The sequence below is a fragment of the Wasmannia auropunctata genome, unplaced genomic scaffold (assembly GCF_000956235.1).
Source record: "Wasmannia auropunctata unplaced genomic scaffold, wasmannia.A_1.0 LD336036.1, whole genome shotgun sequence".
Taxonomy (NCBI): domain Eukaryota; kingdom Metazoa; phylum Arthropoda; class Insecta; order Hymenoptera; family Formicidae; genus Wasmannia; species Wasmannia auropunctata.
The window spans coordinates 821,938-846,323 of NW_012026854.1; the positions used below are offsets into that span (position 1 = coordinate 821,938).

Sequence of the window (24,386 nt, forward strand, 5' to 3'; positions counted from 1 at the left end):
CTTCGAAAGGTCAGGTCTCTATCGGTCATCAGATTGGCTGTAGCTTAAACAGTAGTGAAACGTCGCATGGAAAAGGTTGTGCAATTTATTAGAGATATATTTGATATTTAACAAGGTTTGACCTTAGGAACCACGTGAATATGATGTACGAATTTAGTGAATGGCGCGGTGCATTTAAGCATTTTTGAAAGATCGTCATATTTGCAAAACATTGGTCCAATCTACATTAATATGTAACAATGATTACTATATAATATTTTCATTATATATAATATCTGAAAAAAAAAATAAATTCTTTACTTTGTGATGTTTATATTTAAAAAATTAAGATTTTGTTGATAATTCATGATGATTATAATCTCAAAATTTAATCTATAATTTTTATGATTTTTCATAATTTAATGTAAAAATCGTCTTTGAGATTTTTATATATTTGAAGGTTGAGTATGTGAGAAGAGATAATTTTCTTCTTGTAAGCGATTCTCACATAAAATATATCGACAGATTGCCTATCTCTACATCCTTGACGAATCTTACGCTAATTTACATTACTTCACGAGGGAATATCAGCAAGCAACAGTCCCTTCGCTGTGGTTTTCGTAATAATTATTTCTGCCGTCCTCGTTGCATATATGAGCATTCTCAATCTCAATACAGAAAGGAAATGAAAATAATAATGCCTTCCACTTATACTACTACTAGGATATTACTGTATGAGATATAACATTTCTGCAGCTGCTGGAATAACGAGAAAAAAGATCATCAAAATATTCTTGTCAATCTGCACATTTAAAGGATGTACAATTAAATATAATATATAAAATAAATCATATATTGTCATATAAAAACTAATCAACCATTAGTAAGAAGTATTTACTTTCTAAGTTGTGATTATCATTTTTGTCTATTTCATGGACAAAAGGAAATACTGGCCAATTTATTTCTATTTTTGCAATATACGTAAAAATCAAAACATATATTTCTTTTTTAATCATGTGCATATGTTGTAAGTGTATTGTAAGCGCTATAAATTTAATAGACCGCAATACTTCTGTGAGAATTAATTAATTTTTATTTTCGTAAAAATGAAACGTATATATGTAAATTTCAAGGCAAATGAGATAATAAAAATGTAAGCAAGATAATGTACAAAAACAATGATAAATTGACTTTGTTTATATAATAATGGGTAATTTACGAATAGTAATATTATAAAACTCTATAGTCAATCTGAGTAGAAATTTCTTATTCACCGATAAATTAATCGCTTGATTAACTAAATTAATCATAAACTTAATTATTATATAAAACAGATTTTTATCTCGGTTTATATCTGCCACCTCTCATTTTTTTATGCAACGATTGCACGCTATGTTAATGAAGAGTAACAGGATGGCAATTCGCGCGGAATTTTGTAAGAACGAAACGGTGAATCCTAACGTAAGCTTTCGTAATAATGCACCGGCAGAACTGTGTTATCGAGATATACATGATAATTCACACCATTGTCTCGGGACAATGTTTATTGTCTGGATTTACGACTTTAGGAACCACGCGCGTGATATTAACGGTCCAAATAATAACGCCGTTAATTTTGCGAAAAAAAACCGCTTATAGAAACAATTATGAATTTATTAGCAACGATAAGATAATTAAAGCACTGTTCAATAACGAGAAACAATATTTATGTAACATTCATTAACAAAAAAGCGATTTTTCCGTTCAATCAACAGGAATAGAAAATTATTAAATTCTTCATTTTGCAAATTTTCTTATTTTAGCAATTTCTTAAATTATTTTATAAATCATATACTTTTTGAATTTAAATTATGTCGCCTCTCTTGGTTTTGTAATAACTAAACAAGATTTCGCGTTTTTCGTCCTCGATTAATCGAATAAAAATCTCATTGTCTTATCCATCTAAAATCGATGTCGGAGTAAATTAAATGCTTTATTGACAGCGAATTGCGATGTCTACAATCTTTGCGAAAACCTTACCGGGCGTTGAAATTCTCGATGACTTAGGAGAAAAAGTGATATGGAGACATGCAGCACATTATATTATTTTAATGGCGCCATTTATTTTCCTCGATTATTCGCACATTTAGCTACGATCGGATCTAAATGCGACGCTTATACACGTGAATTTCCATATGGAAATCTATGCACACGGGTGTTATATACGCGATTAATCTGCGATTTATCGGCAAAATCTTCACCTGAATCGATCAAATTCATGCATTACAAAATGGACTGTTCGAAGAGCAAAATGTGCGAAAATGAACTATCGTCGATCGGTTTTCTTTGAGATCGAAAAGTTCTTGTTATAAATTATAATTTTCGATCTTTATATGCATTTTGACTAATTTATACACTATTATTTTATCTTTATGTTTATTTCTTGATTGACAAAATCATTTCTTCAAGTGTTTTTACGTTGTCTTAGCGTTGCTTGGATACTGCAAGGTGACTCAGAATTTATTCAAGTTAATTCTGCATTTTTTAATATTAAATAATTTTTATCTCACTTCAATATTATGCCAGCGATCGAATGCAATTTGTACTTACATGCTATTTTTATACGTTTAAGAATGCAAAAATCCGACCGAATCCCTCTCTTGTTCTCTCCTTTCAAGAAACATTGGCATTTAAATCTGATTTGCCATTCAACCGTGGAATGTTTATATCGGACGAAATTCGTTAGCGAGTGGGATGAATTTTATGCAAATTGTGATCTTAGCTGTGTGCGCGTGCGTGCGCTGCTATTTTCACTTGGCGGAGGAGCCAAGGTCAGACGGATGTACCGATGAAATTTCCATTAAAAAAAAAAAGATCGCGATAAATCTTAAATGGAACTTAGCGTCGGTTTCCGCACGCATTTTTCGTCTGCGCGCTGTACACGTCCGCACATTCGCACGATCTTTCGCAACGATCGCACGTTGCATTGTTCGGCCGGTCGCAAAGCCGTTACGCAAAATTGTCACATGCCAGTTTCAGGCCGGGAAAAGCGTCCAGATATCAGCGAAGGCTTAATTGCAACTCGCAATTTTTATTACATCAACAACGTGCAGCTCAAACGGCGTGCACGTGCGTTAATTATTACGATTGACCACGCACGTAGGGAGATGTTGGCTCTCAGCGTGCGTCACACGTGGATGGCCCGTATTGAATTTATTACACGTGTAAACTTGGTCATTAGCATTAATGCTGTTTATACGCACACGCCTGCATATTAAAAGGCATAAATTTCGAGGGACAAGGTCGTCACCGTCGAAAGGTTGGTGCGGGCCGACTGTACCGAGGACTGTACTTAATCTAAATGAAGTACCGATGACATTTAACGAGTGAAGGACGAAAACAGATGGTTACTTCAGTCTCGCGTGCGTGTGCGAATCGGCGGCCTTTTCAGCCCCGTCGCGTTTCCCGCTTGAGATAAACGGAGATGCGTGTCAGTATCGTAACACGAATCTTCACGTTCGTTTATAATTTTTCAAATGGCACGAAAATAAATAAATCTTTTTCATTTGAAGAATTATTTTATATGTATTCTTTCAGCATTTAAAAACATTATTACCGAGACACGCTGCAAATAAAAAAAAGATAATTGAATCAAAACGAAATGTCTGATTCTTGCTAGTCTCGTTTTTTTCACGATAGTAAAATTTACATTAATTTACAAATCAATTCTGTTAAAATAATTTTTTTTTTGCCTATTTCTTGCCTGATAAATTAAGCAACTTTTCTACGAAAAAACATGTTTTATCTCGCATGCTTTACTTTTCGAAACTTCAGCTTTGAATTCGGAACAACATTTTATCTTATTTGTAATTAAATAGTTTAGCTCGACGATACATTAATTTATACAAAAATATCGATATATGTCAAAATCGAATTCTTGAATCACATTTCTAAATTATTGATGGCATCAAGGTCATCGTTGCTCAGATCGCTAATGGACATATTCCATCGTTCGTTATTTTGACTGTACTACGTCTTACATAATTTGTCAGCATCCAAGAAACTATATTTTTCGTTCCTATATATTCTACTCCAAGGATAGATCTTATTAACATTTCGTAATCTTGCATTTGAGATGTCGATGAACCATGGAAACACATCGATGTTTGCTGCAAAAGAGTGCAGTTAATTATATTCACATGTATTCTTTATATAAAACATTTATAAAACTTTATATAAAACATATTGTTAATATCATTATTATTTAAAGCGATAAAAAACAAATCTCAAACAATCAAATTTGAGCAAAAAAAAACGATTTTCTTTAATAAAAATTTATTATTTACTATTTACAATTTTTTATTTATTTTGGAGCAATTCTTTTTACATGCAGTGAAATGGAACAACTGCATCCGAATTCAAGTGACATGATTTTATAACAGAGAGAAATCTTAAGTATTCTATAAGACACATGCACGCCGGCGGACGTCGCCAGCTATTACGAGCGCGCTTAACAGGTGTTCGAGAAGTTACCGGAGCTGCAGGCAAAAGTGTTACATCAGCGCGAAGACGACGCGCGATTGTTGTATATATAGTATATACGTGCGTATGTATATATAGGATGCATATACGCAAACCTCTCTTACAAATCCTGATTTATTGTGGTGCGAGTCGCAGTCGAGGGGTTGTTCGACTGGGCGAGTGAAAAGAGTTGAGAGCATGAAACTATCCAAGTACAATTCTTTTACAGTTTCCCATGTTCTTCCGGTGAGAAATAACATCATAAAATTGTTACATAACAAAGTAATGCAATGTAAAATTTTTATATAACACTATTCTAAATATATCGTAAAGGAAACGGGAAGGAAGATGCTCAAGTTTTACATGCTCAGGTTAATATTGTCTTTATCTTATCATTATATGCACAGCCATTATTCTCGGATTTTTACACGATACAAAAATATCCGGATTTTAATTCTCAGTGATATGTAACAACATCGAGGAATGATGATTATAATGATTATCACGCTGTGCATTAGTGTTAAGTTTGCCCAGTTATAGCGGAGAAAAACTGTGAAGAGGAAGTCATATATTAAAGAATTAATTATATATATGTGATAATATTTTATAATAATTAATATTTTCTTTGGACGGTTTATCCTCGAGAATTGAAAAATATACTGTAAACTGCACCATAAGTACATTTCATGGCCTCGTACAATCTTAATCAGGCTATGACGCTCTGACACTCTTACAATCTGCAAAATTATGTGTTATTATTGCAACTGTTCCATTTCTTCTTCTTCTAGAATAATTTTTTATTGAGCATAATCCTTATTTAAGGATTTCGTGTATAAAATTATATACAATTGTAAATCATTCAAAATTAATAAGTATTATACATTGATTACAATATTTTTTTGCTTCATCATTTACTTGCCGTGAAGACGTTAATTAACATTTATATTGTGCACATCGCTTTAATATTGCTATCGCTTTTTGTGCACGTCCACATTAATTTCCTCCGCAGAGACACTTGCATTTCGTCAGTCTGACACAACCGGAACCTCCTCCACTTTTCCAGCGTGATCCGTGGAAACTCCGAGAATGGACTCGGGCCTTAACCACGAGTTGCAGCACGGATGACATTGACTAGCCTGTTACTCGTCTACGGCGTCTATGTTACCACTTGGTGAAAGTTGACGAAGCGCATCTTCAAGGTCATCGCCTCCAGGGAATCGTCTCCGCTCGCGAGTGACGTTTTTCTAAAATTCGGTGCCATCAAGAAACATCAATGAATTACAAATGATAGTACCGGGATCTTTTCCTCAAAACGACTGTAAACGCAATAAAACGTACAGATTAATATCATACAACGTGCGAAAAGAACAAGTGGTGCCTTAATTGCCGGGAACGTTAATTGCTCCATTGTGCGTTTCAATTACTCGATACGAGCGGGTAACAGGTTTTGAGCTCGCGCACGAAACAATGTCGATAATAATTTAATAAGGTGTTTAGCACGGTTGGTGGCTACCGCACAATTCACAGTGTAGATATCGTCAGTTAATAGAATGATCTAGAGAGTATTATTTATGATAGGCTTAGAAAAAATATTAAACTAATACTATTCGCACTAACAACTTCATCATTTTGGGCGAATAAAAATTCTAAAGTATTAATGGATACCACACAATTATGTTTCACATATTTTATCTTAACTTGATTTATATATTAATAAAAATTTAATTTGTGTGAAACTCAACGTATAAGATATTTTATTTCTTTCGTGAAATTTTAAATTTAGAATATTCTTTATTTGTGACAAATCAAAACAATTAATATTTCTGAGATACTCGATGTAAAAGTATTATATCGAATGTTATTATTGTACGTAAAATAAAATTATGTAGAAATATCTCTCACGTATATACAATACATATGTAGATAAAGTAGATATATACGATCGCACACACATGTGAAGAATATAAAGAAAATTATGTCAACTTTTACAATACAAGTTCGTATTTAATTTATTGACATTTATATGTGTCTCTGTTACGTCTATTAGTAATGTAATGTAAATGCAATTAATAATAAACGAATTCAACGATCATTATGTCGCTGTTCTATCAATGGAAGAGAATTTCGTCTCGTGCTTAAAAAGACCCATATTAACATATGAAACGAGCACGATATGTGCACGGCTGGCTATTCGTCGTACTTAAGAGAGACTCAAAGAAATAGAAAGTTTTTTTTTATCTACCGTTATTGCGACTATCAACGCAATGTGTGTTTGAATTCATGACGACGATAAACACTCCGACGGACAAAATGCGCTTTCTAGGCCGGGCATTAATTAACATAAGACTTCTAATAAATAGATACAATACCTTAAGATAAACTGGCAAGAATCCAGTTCAATTGCACGAGACTCAGAATAGCTAAAGGATATTTCAAAAATATTACGGATATTAAAAATTTTTAGTCTGACCTAATTACGAATAATACAAAGACATTCCAGAAAGACAAAAGAATTTTCGTGAAATTATGCCACGAAGTAAAAATGTTTAATAAAATTTACCCTTCTATTTAATTTTAACAAAAATTTTATTTAAAGCTTATTTATTAATAAATTCATGGTAAAACGTTAGTTGTTTAGCTTCGTGACATGTGAAAAAATTAGTTATAAATTGCCGATCGCGTAGCCAACACTATCGTGCCGGTATGATTGTGGGAACAAAGAGTTTACTTCAACTGTTATTAGCTGTTAACTTCACCTATCCTATCATTAAACGCATGGAAAAAAAATGTAGGTGAACATTGATCGATCGCTCGACCGCTTTAAGTTCGATCGGATTGATGCATTGGACAATCTTCTCTTTCTCTCTCGATAGAAGAATATTTATAAAATTTACACAGTTATAGAGATCTATATTTTTCCCTTTTTTACGCGCATATGTTTTAATAAATTTGATAAATAAATAAAATTAACAAACATGCAGATTGAACATAATAATATGGATTTATTTTTTCTAAATGTGTAATATCTTGTATTTTATAAATGCAGCATAATAAATAGAATCAAATGTTTGCTCTATTTCAAATTATTTAATAGCACGTCGTTGTAATTATTTTCTTTACGTATAACGATTATTATTCCGAAAATTTGTCAACTATATCATGCATCACGAAAATATAACCGTAACTTAACTAAGGTATCCTGGAGATAGCATCTTATAGAAGTCTTATAGACTAATGGCGTGAGTTATTCTTGTTACTTACTATGTCAATCAATTATCACCTGCCATCCGAGAGGATGGCATTAAATCCATCCTATTAAATCCATCCTTTTAATTCCTAGAAGGGGGCTGAATTTGGCTCGTAACGAAGGGAAAGAGGAAGAAACGTGAAATCGATCTCTCGGCACGCCATTGTTTCCATCTCAAGAATCGATCCGTGGAATCTCTAACTCCTAATTATCCGAACTAATTATGACTAAGGTCTCGATCCATCGGAACATCTCGCTGGGTCCTTGCAGCGAAGGGTGGGATGAGTCGGCGGTCTGGTGGGGACCATTTCTATATAATCGACGGTGAAGGTGCCCGTCTCTTCATATCCTATCAGTGACCACGTTTCTTTAACCGCTGTCTTCCAAGTCTATCCGTATTATTTTCAAGAGACAAGTGATACAAGGTGAGTGCCGCATTCCGGACGTTGTCCGGAAGGATCGAAACCTACGATATAATTTCAGTGAATTCAAATTTCGATGCCGCGAACAGATAAAAATCTTTACGATTATTCATAATAATGAAAAAATGTGTGCGATATACACACAGATACATATACAATTAAGGTAAAGTAAAGTACTTTTTCCTTTTGCATTGAAAGTTGAATTTGAGTAAAATTTGATTTTAAATACTTTTAAATTAATGTTTGTAATTAAAAATTATTACGCATTTTTTGGATGCAATATTAATTTAAATATTATCTTTTTTATAATTACTTTTTATAATTAGTACATATAATACAATTTTCATAAATGAAAGATTGCTATTATTTTGTCTCTACAAATGTATCATAACAGATTAGATTGTATATAGCAGCAAATTGATTACATGCAAATGATAAAAAGACAAACTTTTAGTGAAAGTAATATAATTATCATTTAAAGAGAGAAAGGGAGAGTATATGATATATAATTAATATTAATTACTATTAATTATTCCTCATTTTGTAAACATTTATATAACTAAAATTATCATATAAATTGTTAATATTTACATAACCAAAATTATCATATAAATTATAGAAAAAAATATCTCTTCAAAATTATTTTGATTCTGAAATTATTCTAATATAAATACATTGATGATATTTGATACTTTTTGATTGTTTTTCGCCGAAGAAATTTCGTTTGATATCGATGCGATTTGATGATGTAACAAATATATAATTAGCATATTCGTGTCCATGCATAAAAAAAAACTGTCTTGTGACTTCGTTAGACGAGACACTCCCTAAGAGAAACTTCTGTCTGATGGAAAGGAACTGTTCGTGTCGGTGAAATGAAATCGCGTACCTATATGTCAACGCCATTACGTACGAAACTCTCACCGACTGTCCCAAAGCGATCATAATAAGCCAACGAAATTGTTTTATCAGAATATTTAAATTAATATTTATATAATGGGAATCGACAGAATATTTAAATTAATATTTAAATATTCTGTCGATTCCCATTAACATATAAAAATTATCTGACGATTTGGCTATGGATCTTTTGTGTTACTCATTACATATTCGCTGCTCATTATTATATCTATCATTATTATCTCTCAATTATGATAATTTCTTCTCACTTCTAAGAAAAATATTGTATAGCCTCATATAATCTCGACAGATGCATTATCAATTATATTATTCGAAATATACATTAATTGAAGTTACACAGCGAACATTTATTTATTGCGGTAAAAATTTTGCAAATTGCTCTAAATTACAAAATTAAATAATTCAATTTGCATATTACTGTTTGTTAACCGTAATAATCTTCTTTGTATTCTTTTATTGTTCCGTGATAGATGATGCTAGTGCCGCTGGCTGTAGTGCTCCTCGCGGCATTCGCCAACGCCGAGCCGGCGATCAATGAAGCCCGACCGCATAGTAATCGACCTGGAAGATTCTTGTCTCTTCCGATACCGCAAAAGTGCGCAAATCGTAAGTACCTTCTGTCATCGATCATTACTCTGCCTCAATCATTACTCACATTGTGCCCGCTGCGGGCGATGATAGCGCATTGCGAGAGGAAAAATCTGGTGCTATCTTTCCAAACTTTTATTCAGCTCGATTCCGCTGTCTGGGGATGCATTAAGTTGCAAATACTGCCTAGGAAAGCTAAGCTAGAAGCGCGTGATCAATAAAAAGCCATTGTCTAATTATTACTATGATAGTATATATTATCACGATATAATAAATTAATTACAAATGCGCAAAATCTACAATGTATTACTTTGTGTCTTTAAATTATCGGTAGTTGTCAATTGCGCGATTTATTTAACAGGATTTGGTAAATTGTCGCTCATTCTGTAATTAAGAGTGGCCGTTTTACGGGGATATCTTACAAGTATCTTGGGATAATAAATACGGAGCAAATTGTTAAATGGTCTAATTACCCGTGGAAACATATTGTCAACCGAGTTTCACCCTTCACAATGCAGGGAAATCTCTGTGTTTTTGTAATACAATGATGCGTGCTCGCTCACACGAAACCGTCCGAGTCTGCCTCGATTGGATCACCCGCGCGTAAAACGTAAAACCGTAAAACAAGAAACGCAGCGTATACTTTCATCGTCGTCGCGGAGCGCTCGCAGTAGGGGCAATCGTGCGTCTCGGACGCGCGGCACTGTCGTGCCGTCTCTCAAAGGAATCGAGGTTACAATGCTGATACACGTTAAGAAAGGAAGGGGGGAGAGGTCCCTCGCGCAATTTCACGAGCTACGAGTTTACTTTTAAAAGCAGACGAGCCTCTCTCGACTCTTGTGCAAGCACGCGCCCCGGGTATTCACTTTTGATCACCGAGTGAGTAGGTGGTACCGGCTCGCGCGTCCACTTGTTACCACCACAACAGGTTCCCGATAATACTGCATCGCGAACTTTCCTGGAGATTCTTTATCTTGCCCGACGTACACTTTCTCGACGCCACTCGATCAAAAAGCCAGCCGTGCCTCGAAACGAGGCATCCGCAAAAGTGGACTTAATTTCGAGAACTTTGTCAAAACGAATATATATGTTTTATTAGCTTAATTATATTTGTCTTCTCGCAATGTAAAACGAAGTCTTATAAGTTACTTAAGTAACGTATAAAATAATTAGCATTATATTGTAAAGAGGGAGGGAAAGAGATATGGATAATGTACCTGTGTGAAAAATATTGTGTCACTTTAATATCTTTAATGCAGTAAGTACCTACTACGTTTCTGCTACTGAATGATTGCGCGAGAATCGTCTGCTTTCTACTCGTTTAAGTAGCAATCTCGTCGGCTAATGGTATTCTGATCCATGGCCTGTCTTGCGGCCTCATGGTTCACAAAATGACCGTTTGTAACGCAATACTAATGTTAAGCATCACTGAATTAGCATTGCCTTCGGTCAGACAATTTCCGCGAGGATGTCTCAACATTGTTATACGCGTCGGATTAATTCAGTGAGATCTTCATTAATGACGTCATAGCAAGGACATCGATGATTATTCAAATGGTAATACGCTCGCCTATCTCTCGCGAGTTATTAATGCCGTCGGTCTATAGCCACGAAATATTAGCTCATTGAAATAATATCTGCCGGTTTCATAACTGATTAACATCAACCTCAGTCGTGACTCTCTTCTTTTCTTCTAGATCATAATGCTGGCTATATCGATATAAGTAGAAAGAAGGCGGTGCTAAAAAAAAAAAATCACGCTGGAGACCTTGATTGATTAGCTGCGATCGGTAATTTGTCGTATCTTCATTATGTAACCACCCTTGTAACGCGGTGTAAAGAGAAAGAAAGTTCAACTCGAATCAGCGCCGAACGATATCAGTGCGAGCGAAGATTACGAGCGAGAGAATACGGCGTTGTTTGCCCTACGCGCTAAAGATTTTCTCGCAATCGGGGAAAACGAGTAGTATTGCGGGAATGTAGATCAACGCGTTTATTACGAGTCAAAGTGCAACGCTGGGGACAGGGAGAGATACGGAATTTCCAAATGGACGTATTTCCACGGTATTTAATAACGTGAGAGGCACGAGTAGGCCGTGGGAGTGAATCGGCTTTGCCGCAATGGTGCAACGTAATGATGTTCGGATACGACCACAATCACCTAACAACCTAATGATTGCATGCTCGCTCCCCTGGAATGCCCGATCAGAGGCAGGATGGCAGGATGGAGTTTATGCCGACCAAGTCAATAGTAATCAGATGTAGCGTGATCCTCGCGCTCGCGCGCCAAGAAAAAGTATGTAATAAGCGTGTCAATGCAGGTGCACGCGCGCCGAAGAATGCGCAGAAACATAATGGAGAACCGGCATAAACCCCATAGTTGCGCCGCGCAGCGAAAAAAGAATGCGAAAATGTTTAAGTACACGCGCGAGCATTGTGGTGTATATGAAATTTACGATGATATTTCTAAAGATTCCACGAGAAGTGGAATTTTATGCCGTGTAAAAGTAGTTACGCATGAGAAACTGTAAAGAAAAAAAAAAAAAAAAATATATATATATATATATATACAGACAGAGATTTAGCATGTATGAATAATAGTTTTATCTGCATTCGCATCATTACGAAGAGCTTGCACCACTATTTTGTCAGGCTCGTATATCCATCGATATCGGATGTAGATCTCGATGTGTTAAAATCTTTTCGTCAGATCCCTCCGTCCAATTAAGATAAAGGATTAACGGAGCGTTGCGATTAATTCTTATAAACTCACGAGAATACCATGAAGCCGTTAGTAACACAATGGAAACACACGTAATGTGTGCGTGCCTGACTTATACTCTTAAAGCAAGCGGTAATGACACGCTTGTTGAGTAACATGTGAACAAGTATCGGCCGTGGATATTATATAATACCCATCGGCCTATTAAGCCGGTGTCCGACGGTGCTATTACGGTGAAGATACGCGATTAAGCGTCCGCATGCTTTACCACATTACTCTCGCGCATATTGCAATTACAGTCGAGGTTGTTAGATGCGCGCGGTAATTTTATACAATTTTCAAATTTTCCTGTCGAGCCTGGCGCGAAGTGAAAATCTGTCTTGTGTGTCAAATCGATACGTGTGGTCTGGGGTAGGGTATTGTAATATATTGCTGTGTACAAAGAAAAATGTAAAGATAGGCTTGCGAGCTATACTTATTCCATGATCACTTGTTAACAAGAACACGCGACGTGATAGTGCGCGGATGATCTTTGACGGGTGATAGTAAATAGTAATCTGCACACTTACGGGATAGCTTTCTTGTTTTACCCGTTGAATGAAACCTTCGAAATATTAATGTCCAATGATAAGAAAGATTGTTATAATTAATTAAATAAATAATAGGCTACAATATGTGTAATTAATTAAATAGAATTTCGCATAGCTTGCGCAAGATGCTACTGTACGTTGTACAGCTACGACTTTATCCTACTATGGACGAGTCTCACGTTGGGCTCAAAAGCGTGATAAGGACGTCCGATAATTTCGCAAGCTCGGAGTGAAAAAAAAAAATTGAGGCAGACAATCGCGTAAGGTTAATCGACGTATTATACCGCCGTTAATCACAATTGCGTAACGCGACTGACGCCGAATAAAAGACCGCCGCTAACAAATCGCCGTTAAATCGCCTTATGACAGTGCGGCTGACCGATCAGCTGTTGCAATCTTACTCGTCGTGAGGTTGACTGACTGACAACTCTACACAAAAGGCCGGCGCTATATCGCCACGAAAATGTCAGGAACTGCTTGCGAAATCGGACAACAACGCTCTTCGGAGATTATCCCTCTGCATGCCGCTTACACGTGTAACGATCAGGCTCGATTCATTCGTAAAAATGTATTTTCATAATGCGACAGGCGTGTATCGCAGCAAAGAAAAATGCTTGTTTTTCATCAATTTTGTCTACATTCTTTGTAACCGTTATAAAGACTTGCGCAAGTATCGTGTAGAATATTTAATTCAATGAAAAACAGAATTGTTATTATTTTCTTTCAATTGAGTTTTCGAATATTCGCTGTCACTAAAGAACATGTCAGATTTAAATTATTGTACATTTTGGTGAAATGTGTAAATGTATTCTGACACATGCCCCAAAGTAAGCTTTTCTGATTGTCATTGCCAGAGAATATTACCGGATAATAATCGTCAATTTCTTTTCGTGAATACCAAGCATTTGCCTGGCGATAAACCGAGAGGGAAGAGCATGGGGAAAACCGTTATCCCCATGCGAGACAAGTCGTGCCGGGACCCATTGACCCGTCGTGTGCAAAGAGAAAAAGTTTCACCTTCGCTTGGCAGCTCGTGCGGAGAGCCACGAGAGTTTCCTTTTCCTTCGCCTCCGCGCTCGAACGTTGTTTATTCACGACTCGCCGTCGACCCACTGATCTCGTTCGCGAGCGAGAAATTGACTCCCGACAAATTCACTTGCGGAGCAGCGTTCAATTAAAGGATTCTATTCGTTATTATAATTAATTGATTGTTTGTTTTTTGCTAAAACAATATTAATATACGATATTAATATATATATATATATATATATATTATATTAATTACGATTTATTAAGATTGATATTAACTAACGTTGGTAGGGCTTCTTTAGTGGATATAAATTATAGAACTTCTGTTGCCTAGTCATTGAAATATTAATTTTATTTTTAAACTTCAGTACATACTTCACGAAATTACATTTGGTAATGGACAGAAACTCAATCTTCAAATTATAATTTAAATTGGGTTATTATTATGTACGTATCCGACATCATTCATATTTTATTATTCTTACAAAAATCAGTAATGAAAGATGCAAGAATTCTTTTCTCTCCTGAGAAACTGCGCTTTCGAACGTTTATCTATTTTTATCATGTAACGCGCCTTACTGAAGGTGACACATCATTTCCAAGAGCCTGCGAATCTCGCGAATCATGGATTTCACACGCGGTGATCAATGTGCACGATTGGTATCCGCTTGCGTGACAATTAGCAGAGATCGGCTGCGATTGTAGCAACATCCGCATTTTACAAGCGAAGCTCGCTCATTAATGTACACGTTTATTATGTCGCTCATTAAGCGACGCGCTCGTCTGGAGATTTTCCATTATGAAAAGTAACGTCAATTAAACGCCGATACTTTCCTCCGAAGAGCCCGATTTGTTCATCAGCCGATTAGATCGATGTTTTTCGACGGTAATGCCGGAAGTGAATCGCGCGCTGTCGAAATACACACCGAAGGCGCACTGTCGCGTTACTAAATCAGCTTTCTCTCCGTCCCAAATGGATGGAGTGCGTAGTCAAGAAAAATATATTTCGTCGTAGAAAATAACACAATTTGCTCTTACTGTCTATTAAGCCGCAGATCGCCACTGTTGGATGACTCTGGCGAATCGCTAGTACGATCGACAGCTCTTAACTCAAGATACCTTCAAAGAAGTCGCAGTTACACTTTGTCAAACATAAACGCGGAATTTTAATTGTCGTTTATGCATAAAAATAGAAAGTGGTGATATAAACGAAAGTCCTAATAAAACATTACGTTTGCTCTTCCGCGTTTTTCCAACAAACTGGAAATTTACTGAAAAGATTCAAAAATTTTTACATTGCCTGGTTTCTTATATGAGAAACGTTAAAGTAATAATTCGATATTATTCTGCTATAAAAACAATCAAAATTTTAATGATTCTGAATTCTTTTGAATTTTACGGTTTCGTTATTCCATTATCAGGTTGACGCATGCATTGTTTGATCATGTATGCATTGTCTGACCGTCAAATGCGTTAGAATCTGCGCTATAATCCTTGGTGAACAACTCGCACGATTGAAGCGATTACCATTGCGAGTTCCTTGACACAAACGCGTGAGACACGTCAGGAGCGTAAATGTTTAATCGATGCTGATACAACAACGCAAATTGCAATTGCTCGACAGGCGAACGTTTTTTTCGTTCGATGCACGTGGATGCACCGTTGCCACGTTGCGTGAGAGTAAAAGAAAAGAAATCCGCCACGTTTAATGATATAATCACGGTCATTCTCTTCGTACGTATCGTTTTTTTTTTAATAATACGCATTTAATATTGAACACATTAACGTTCGCACATTTTTTATAAATCTGAATCAAAAATTTCTATGATTATATATGGAGAAAGAAGATATTACAATTGCTGGGCGTATCCTAATTGATTATACAATTTATACATAATTATTCACCTCATTTCGAGTTTGCTTCTTTCTCTAACGTATAAAAGTTCTTTTTGTGAACTTAAAACTTAACTTTTATTTCTTATCATTTCTTTGATCAGATAAGATATCCATATACTATCGTTGATCTATATTTTATTATATTATTTTTATGAACAGATATGCGATTATATTGATGCAATATACTACAAGATTCAACGCAGATTATCGATCTGGATAGCCACGCGATGACGGCAAGGTTTTATAATATTTACACGTTGATTTCCGCTCGATGTAGTCGACATCGTGTCCACACGTGGTTGGCTTGTCTCTCTATTTAACATTCACGTGACCGATCAATGAAAGTGTAAATTGCTTTCTAAGTGCAACGATTACAATATCGCAATGAACTCTTACCTATGCCGTTTCGTTTTATTCATAAATATACTACTTTAAAGCTGGTCGAATATTATTCCCGTAAGATAGTCTTAAAAGTCAAGCATCTATCCATTAATCAGAAGTAACGTGACATGTCGTTATATTTTACGATTATTTAACAGAGCTCTTAATATTCACGAGGTAGCAGAAAATCACGTATCCGTCATCAATTTTCTTAAAAAATTGTCATCGACATCGATAACTGTTCATATTCCAGTGTCTGCGTACTATTATCGATACCGAAATACATCAATTTATCTATTATCAGACGCGGAAATGCAGATATATATATGACATTGCTGATATTATGGTCGTAAAAGAGAAAGATATTTCTAATTGAAATAAATAATTCAATAATTTGTATATGAAACAAGATATAGAGAAGTTAACATAAATCTGTGACGTATACACACGTATCTTGAAAGAAAGTAAAAATAAATTGTATTCGAAAAATCAAAGTTTATTAAAAATGCTAACTCTATGTACGTGTACTGTTATATATAATAAAACATATTTGTGATAATTAGTATTAAATAAATTTATACTATGATAGTTTTTGCATTTATACTATGATAGATATTATGATAGTTTTAATTTATACTTTTGATTGTGAAAATTGTTTAATATTCTTATTTTATTGTATTTTTAACTTATAAATTTATGGAACTATTAAATATTGTTAAGCAACGTTCACGCTCATAATATAAAACGCTACAGGGAAATTGTTAATCAGAGCGCTCACGCACGTATTACGAAACGCTCGATTCGACTCAAGTCCCATGCATCAAACGCCACGAGCGGCAAGAATGACGCGACTGGAATATAAAATCCTTATCTTCCATAGATGCGAAGCCTTCGTTAAATTTATACTGACAACGGGAATCACGACTTTGTCCTATGTCGTAAATCCTGACAGACAGTCTTTCTTCTTCCTCGATACCTGCAACACAATCGCCTTTCCACGGCGAAGTCTCGAATTGAGCGCTCGGGTGACTGACACGACTTATCCGCGGAGAAACTTTGTTCAAAGACATTCCAATTTAAAATTTATTAAACTATTGCTTTTTCCAGTAAAGGGTAACAATCGCGTCATTCTCTGATCGTATCTTTTTCAGTTTATTATTTTATCGGAAATTACAGCAACAATGAACGAGTCAAATGCAATTACTAGAAATCGGTATAACTTATTCGCGAAAGATTGTTCAAATTATTATCGTGCAACTGTATGAAACTACAGCCGTTTTACGAAAGATATCCAAGGTTGTATATTCTTTCCGTCGAGTGTTATTCCGTTTACAAATGGACCGAGGCTTCAAAGGCGGCTGCTGAGGGACGGCCGTTTGTTAAATTATAATTGTACAAGACAAGTATAAAAAATAGCGGTAAAATCGCCATTGGCATTATCGACCTTTGACATTAGCGTGTTGAATCCCTCGCGAATACCAGGCGAAATCATCAATTGGCTGAAAACGTATGTGGGCAAGGACGTGCGAGCAGTAAAACGTAAAGGGCGCAGATACTTGGAGATACACAGTCGATCGTTCCTCGTTTTATTCAAATTTGATGGCTATCTCTTACATCACGCACATATAACGCCATGTAATAAATTTCAATTAACACAGTGCCGTTGCTGACAAGTTGCCAAAAATGAAGATACCGCGCAAATCCAGTCGTTTTAATTAGCATTAAATCTCAATTATATACCTTTTTATGTATTTTTCACATCTCTGAATCATAGAAGAAACGTCGTTTCAGATTATAATGTGCGTCCACAAGTATTTCGAAATATTTTTTCCAAATATTCGATGCTGTAATTGTAGTGATTTATCTGATTTTGCAATTTTTTTCTTATTGTATATATAAAATAAAAAATATAATGTATACATATATTAATATACTCTTACAAGTATTTTTATAAGCCAATTTTTTTCGAAACTTTTTATATATTCTATCGTTCATTAAAATATCTTTTTGACGAAATGATATTGAGATTTCTAGAGTTTCTTCAAATTTTCAAAAAGTCTTGAAACCTTTTTCGAGAACATATTTGAAGAGGTGTGCTTCTCAAATATTTAAGACCGCATAAAATTGCGCGATGCCGGCGGGATTGCATCGATAATAACGGCCAAATATAGATTACGAATGTCACGACGAATGGACAAGCGACTCGAGAAATCGGCTTGAAAAAGAGGATGAAGGATCCTTGCGCGGCGAGGGGATCGCACACGCTGTGGAATATAAAACATTATGTCACAGCGAGAGCAAGAAGGAGAGAAAGAGAGAGAAAGAGAGCTGCTCCATGTAACGCAGTCCGATAATACGTGTGCACGTATACGTTTCGTAATGCGGCGTTAGGCGCTCATAATGAGACACACGTCGTAAATCGTCGACGGGGAGAGGCATATCTGCATAAATACCGGGAAAAAGTGTAAGACTGTTGACATTTAAAGCGGATGATAATGATGCGCTGCCGCTGTGCCGCTGCCGATTACAGATTCCCTGCCCGCGGAATAAAACAACGTGTTGGCTTCAGCGGTCCCGACTGAGCGCGCTGGACGAAACGTGTATCCGTGCCTGGTAGCGTTTGGTGGTAGACGCGAAGAACGCTGAGAAAATTGCGAAACGTACGAGAGAAATAGCGGGCCGCGTCGATGCGGCGGCAACGTAGGCAAATGCTACACATGAGATCGTGGAAGGTCTTTTAATTGAGTTAGTAAGCTTTTTTTTTTCATAACTCAAATAAGAAAAGACATTATACCGTATTTTGTATGTCAGTTTCCTGAATTTATGGAAAATATCTCTTCTATAAATTGTATTTCTTACTACACGCCGTGTATTCTGAAACCAATATTGATCGAGAAATATATTCTTGTTTGCTGTTCTGATTGATATTTATTTCTAGCAGTTACTTATCCTTGCGTATATCTGTAGAATCTTTGAAAAAAAGTTCAGACAAACAAGTTTTGTTTTTTTATTAATTACACAAAATATAATTAACACTGTATATATACGACGCTAATAAATGAGGTAAGAATTAAAATACGAGGAAAAAATTATTTGATATGTTGTTATGCGCGCTTGGTGAGACTATTTAAATATGTTAGGACGTTGATATATATATAGTTGATGAGGAACTGAAAAGGACATTTTTCTGCAAGGATCTTTCGACCTTTCAAGTGGATAAGACTGATCTTTTTACGACCAAGTGGAGACGACCGACTTTAGCCAGACACGTTCTTGGTCTCACGGGAAGTGATAGATCTGCGGATTACCCTATCGCAACAGCTGTTTGACCCCTGAACTATTAACCGAGAATTAAATCGAGAATCTGTTAACAGGAAAGAAAGGCGCGATTGCGAGGTCTGATATAATCATCGATTTACCATTCTTTCTGCAAAGCCTCGAGTGACACCTCCATGAATAATGCGATGATAATAGGGAAGCTAATACTCTTCACATTTATAGACACGATACAACGCTACTTCAGTTTCTTATCCAACTCTTGAATCTCTCGCCTTCTGTTGAAAACAGAAATAAAACGTACAAACGCGCTTCAATTATTGACAGCAAAAAAAAAAGATTGAGTTACAGAAGTAGAGTACTAAAATTTATGGTTTTTAGTAATAAAAAACGCTTTACAGGGCCGAAGCAGTTTAACTTCCGAGGGCACAACTATTTCTACAGCGGGCACGTGCCGGCCCATGCCAATCAAAAGGTGGACTGGTTAGACGCTAGAAACGTTTGCAGGGAATACTGTATGGATCTCATTTCGATGGAAACCCAAGAAGAGAACAATATGATCTTTAGGCTCATCCAGCAGAGTAAGTAATTTATCTCGCGCGATGGTCGGAAACTCTCATGAAACGTGCCGACGCGCGTCGATCCTTTGTGAATCATTCTTACTGTTCCACATTGCAAATTAAAGATCAATGCATGATCGAAGGACAAAACGGCGGAACGGCTTTGTTTTTGTTCATGAACAAAGAAGACCGCGAGGTCGTATTTGCAGCTGAAGTAATTTTTGTAAGCATGTAGCCTCACCAAAAAAAAAATATTTTTTATTCACGACGAGAATTTCTTAAATCTGTACACATTGCTTTATTAAATTAATTGAGTTTTCTGTTATAATAATTTAAATATCTTGGTGTACGTGCACTGATTTCTAGAAGCTACATAATTATTATAATTTGATCTATAAATGCCTAGTAGAATATCATCTTTTGGTTACGTCTCTCGATTGACAGCAAATACGAAGCATCGCTTATCTGATTCAGTTCCTTTTATTTCACTTGTAATTTATTAGCGCATTCATTACGAGAACAGGGGAGTACGAATTCTCGAATTCCCTCGGATCGAAAAGAGTAAATTCATTCGTCCCTTTGACAGAATGGCTTAGAAAGTTTTCACACGGCATACAACCGTGATGGTGACGATGGTAGCGAGTCATAAATATCGACACCGGTACAGCGATTTACCACAGCAACTTTCATCCACGCAAGATAATCATTCGGCAGTATTTCGAAACAAGCGACCCGACGTGGAACATCACCGCGTCTTCGATTCGGATGATTAACGACGATGCTTCCTTCTTATTCTCGCCTTCTCTCTTCATTACGACCTTTTGGCTGCAGCGCGATGCGTTTAAGCGCATTTGAACCGAAAGTGCAATTAATCGAAGGGTCTTACCCACGACTTAGCAGCTTTTACTTTTATTAGTACGTTGCTTCTTCCTCATTTTTCTTTAGCATTAAAACGGTTTGTTGAACTTGAATAATTTAATTGTGCACGTTGTGGTAAATAGCTGTCGATATTATATATCTGGCCGTTAAAAATATTTGTTTTCTATCTTATTTTGTAATTTGAAAATTCGATTAGAGAAAACAATTAAAGATTCATCTAACGACGCGTACAACTTGATTAGCTATTGATTGAAAACCAAAATAATTAACCGAGGAATGAATTCATCGACCTAGGAAAATTTAACCGCAATGTCAATCATGATCACACGGATCGAAAATTGAATAAGCAATAACCACGAATTAATACAAATTGCCGGAACATTTGTCGGATTTCACTGTCGCCTCTAACCGCAATTATGATAATGGTGATGATACCTGCTCATCACGAACGATATTCATCACGACGGGGAATCGTGGGAGGCGAGTCGGTGAGTGTAACGACAGTTTTCAAGGTAATGCGGGGGTCTTGAAGTGGGTTGAGGCTAGAGACTCTCATCTTTTTATATAACAGCATCGCGCGGTGCATGAATCTTTTTGCAGCCCGGCGAAAGTAAGATGGCACCGTGTTGATTTCGCTCGAAGATACTACGTGACCAGCCGTTTCGTTTAATTATACGAGTACGCTCGGAAGACCTTTCAAAATTCGCAGTCCGTACATTGAATTACAGTTTAGGGTGATTTCTCCATAATTATTGTACTTCGATTTAATAAGAAATTATGATTGAAAAAGAAACTGATCACGAACAGTATGACTTCGTAATTATAAAAAAATAGTATATGCGTTTTCATTACTAGCATTGTCTGAAAATTTGATGCGATTTCAAATTGCTTGATTGTAATTGTACGTTGTAGACACTACAGAAAACCGGTATTCGAAATGTTTTTCTTCGAACTTTTTATTATTTATAAATGTATTGTTTATACATATATGCGATCAATATTGGATCTTTGTTAAAGATTTGTCAGCAATAATAACTCTAAAACTCATATTAATATTATTATTAGTTTTATTCAAAAGAGCCTTTCTATTGATTTTAAATTTAAAACTGTTTAAGAAATTATAAGTTAGCGTCGCTGATTGAGTCTAAAAATTCTTCTTTCCTTTCTTGACAATACTCATCATGTTTTGATTTCTAACAGTAATAAAAGTTGTCACGAAAGTGTGTACTTAACTTAAAAGTTTGTTTCACGTTTAATAATAGTAGCCATAATAATAGCAGCCACTTATTAAATTGCAGTTTAAAGCTAACTTAGATTATACAAACTTTCTCGGATTATATTGGACCTTGGGAAAACAAATAAAGTTTCTAATTTAACAGCTGTTGTTAAATTTACGTTGGAAATATTTTCCGTCTTCTTTCTAGCAATCGATTTTATGCAAATTCTATTCTTTCCCCTCAGACGACGTTCCTTACATCTGGACGTCCGGACGTCTCTGCGACTTTAAGGGCTGCGAGAATCGACGTGACCTCGAGCCCAAGTCCCTGTACGGCTGGTTCTGGTCGGCGAATCGCGAGAAGATGGCACCCACCAACCAATCGCCGAGCGGTTGGGGCTTCAATCCGTGGTCGCAGACCGGCCACAAGAAGGTCAGGCAGCCGGACAATGCCGAGTATGACATCAACGGCACCAACGAGTCTTGCTTGTCCGTTCTGAACAACGTTTACAACGACGGCATCGCCTGGCACGACGTCGCGTGCTACCATGAGAAGCCGTTCGTCTGCGAGGACTCTGAGGAGTTGCTCAACTACGTGGCCAGCACCAACCGCGGTATTCGCCTCTAAAGCGATCGCGGTCAGCCGACACCTACGTGGTGATCACGCGATCGTCCATCAGCGTCATATCAGCACTCACTTTCCTTCTATACTTCCCGTCGCGGAGCCGACGAGACACGTGCCAAATAGGGACGCGAGATTTCCACGTGGCGATACTTCCCGGATGATCATAGTGAATTCGCGGAGATCATAGAGATTCTTTACAATCCTATTAGATATAACAAAAAGAAATTTCGTGATAAATCGGTAATTAAAACGAAATTGACGAGCAATGTCTTTTTATAAATACACTTTACAATTTTGTATAATGTTTTCGACTGACAATGAGTATCATCCGAAATAAAAGTTCGCTAGAATTATAATTTTGTAATCTATTCTTCTGATTTTTTTAAAATCAATTAACACATCACAACTGCCGAGTTTTTGTATATAATATAAATTATATTGAATTTCTATGACTGCATGAAGCTTTTGTATCTTTTAGTTTTTTTCAGCTGCACAGAGTGATTTTCTCGTTTTATGAGCAATTATTGATTAATGCGATCATCGGAAAATTACGGCATTTTGTAAAAAGTAAAATAAGAAAAAATGATTTGTGGGATCATGCGCTTGGTGTGAGATATCAGTAATTTATTTAATTTACATCCTATTGGAATTTAAAAACCGCGAAGTTAAATGTCTCTCGGACAAAAGCGAAAGTGTAGAAGCAATAAATTGTGCGACTAATTTGTGACAAGTTTTTATTGTATAACGGCTAATTCAATCTATATACTTATTTGGTGCTGTGACTTTAACATAATGTACGTGTTATATTGCATGAAAATAAATATATCTATTTACTGCGATTGTACTTAAAAGTTTATATAGTACGAAAGAAATGTATTGCTATATAGATTATTAATTTTGAACAAACGTGTCTCGTCGCTACGTTCTTTCTGCACTCATTGTATCGAAGAAATTCAACAATATTTTATACTTTGTTTAATTTGTAATCACTGAAGAGAGTAATTAATTGTGTACATGTATTTATTGATATAAATTTGGCTGGCAGTCTCTGTACATTTATGAATAAAAGTTAATATTAAATTATGTGTATTATTTAATTAGTATTAAAAAAAATTCTATATGTATAATATATTTAATATGATTATGTGTCATAATTCTGAAGTTCATTATAATTTCTTATAATGGTTGCTTGCAATATCAATATTAGCAGGTATCTACGTAATGTAGAAAATTCGTTTCATTTCATCTCTTATTGAAATTTCAATAATTTGTTAATATTGATATACATTTAATTTATTTATCTTTTAAATAAATTTTTGTCATCTATAATTATTGCGTATAAATTATGTTTTATATATTGAGAGCATATATAATATCTTTTTCTTAACGTATATAAACTTTTATACATTTGCTCGTATCGGTTGGTAGCGATCACATCCTTTATTTTCTCTACGAAATCATAACGCACCACCTCCCCTTCTCCTAAAGCTAAAAACTCAACATAATTTTATTATATTTTATAATTGCATAATCTGCTTTGCGCACGACAAGTTGT

The 24,386-nt window shown here is 35.7% G+C and overlaps 1 protein-coding gene and 1 long non-coding RNA gene across 2 annotated transcripts; one reads left to right on the forward strand and one right to left on the reverse strand.

Moving 5' to 3' along the window:
- Window positions 1-4,276: 4,276 nt before the first annotated feature.
- On the reverse strand, window positions 4,277-7,953 carry LOC105452201. Its single transcript, XR_974692.1, has 2 exons — window positions 7,741-7,953; window positions 4,277-5,723 (listed from the first exon to the last, which is right to left on the reverse strand). It is a non-coding gene; the product is annotated as an uncharacterized LOC105452201 (long non-coding RNA).
- Window positions 7,954-8,057: 104 nt separating this feature from the next.
- On the forward strand, window positions 8,058-23,911 carry LOC105452202. Its single transcript, XM_011693108.1, has 4 exons — window positions 8,058-8,151; window positions 9,540-9,675; window positions 19,953-20,132; window positions 22,452-23,911. The coding sequence occupies exons 2-4, from the start codon at window positions 9,540-9,542 to the stop codon at window positions 22,832-22,834; spliced, it is 699 nt and encodes a 232-aa protein (XP_011691410.1). The 5' UTR covers window positions 8,058-8,151; the 3' UTR covers window positions 22,835-23,911.
- The last annotated feature ends 475 nt before the right edge of the window (window positions 23,912-24,386 follow it).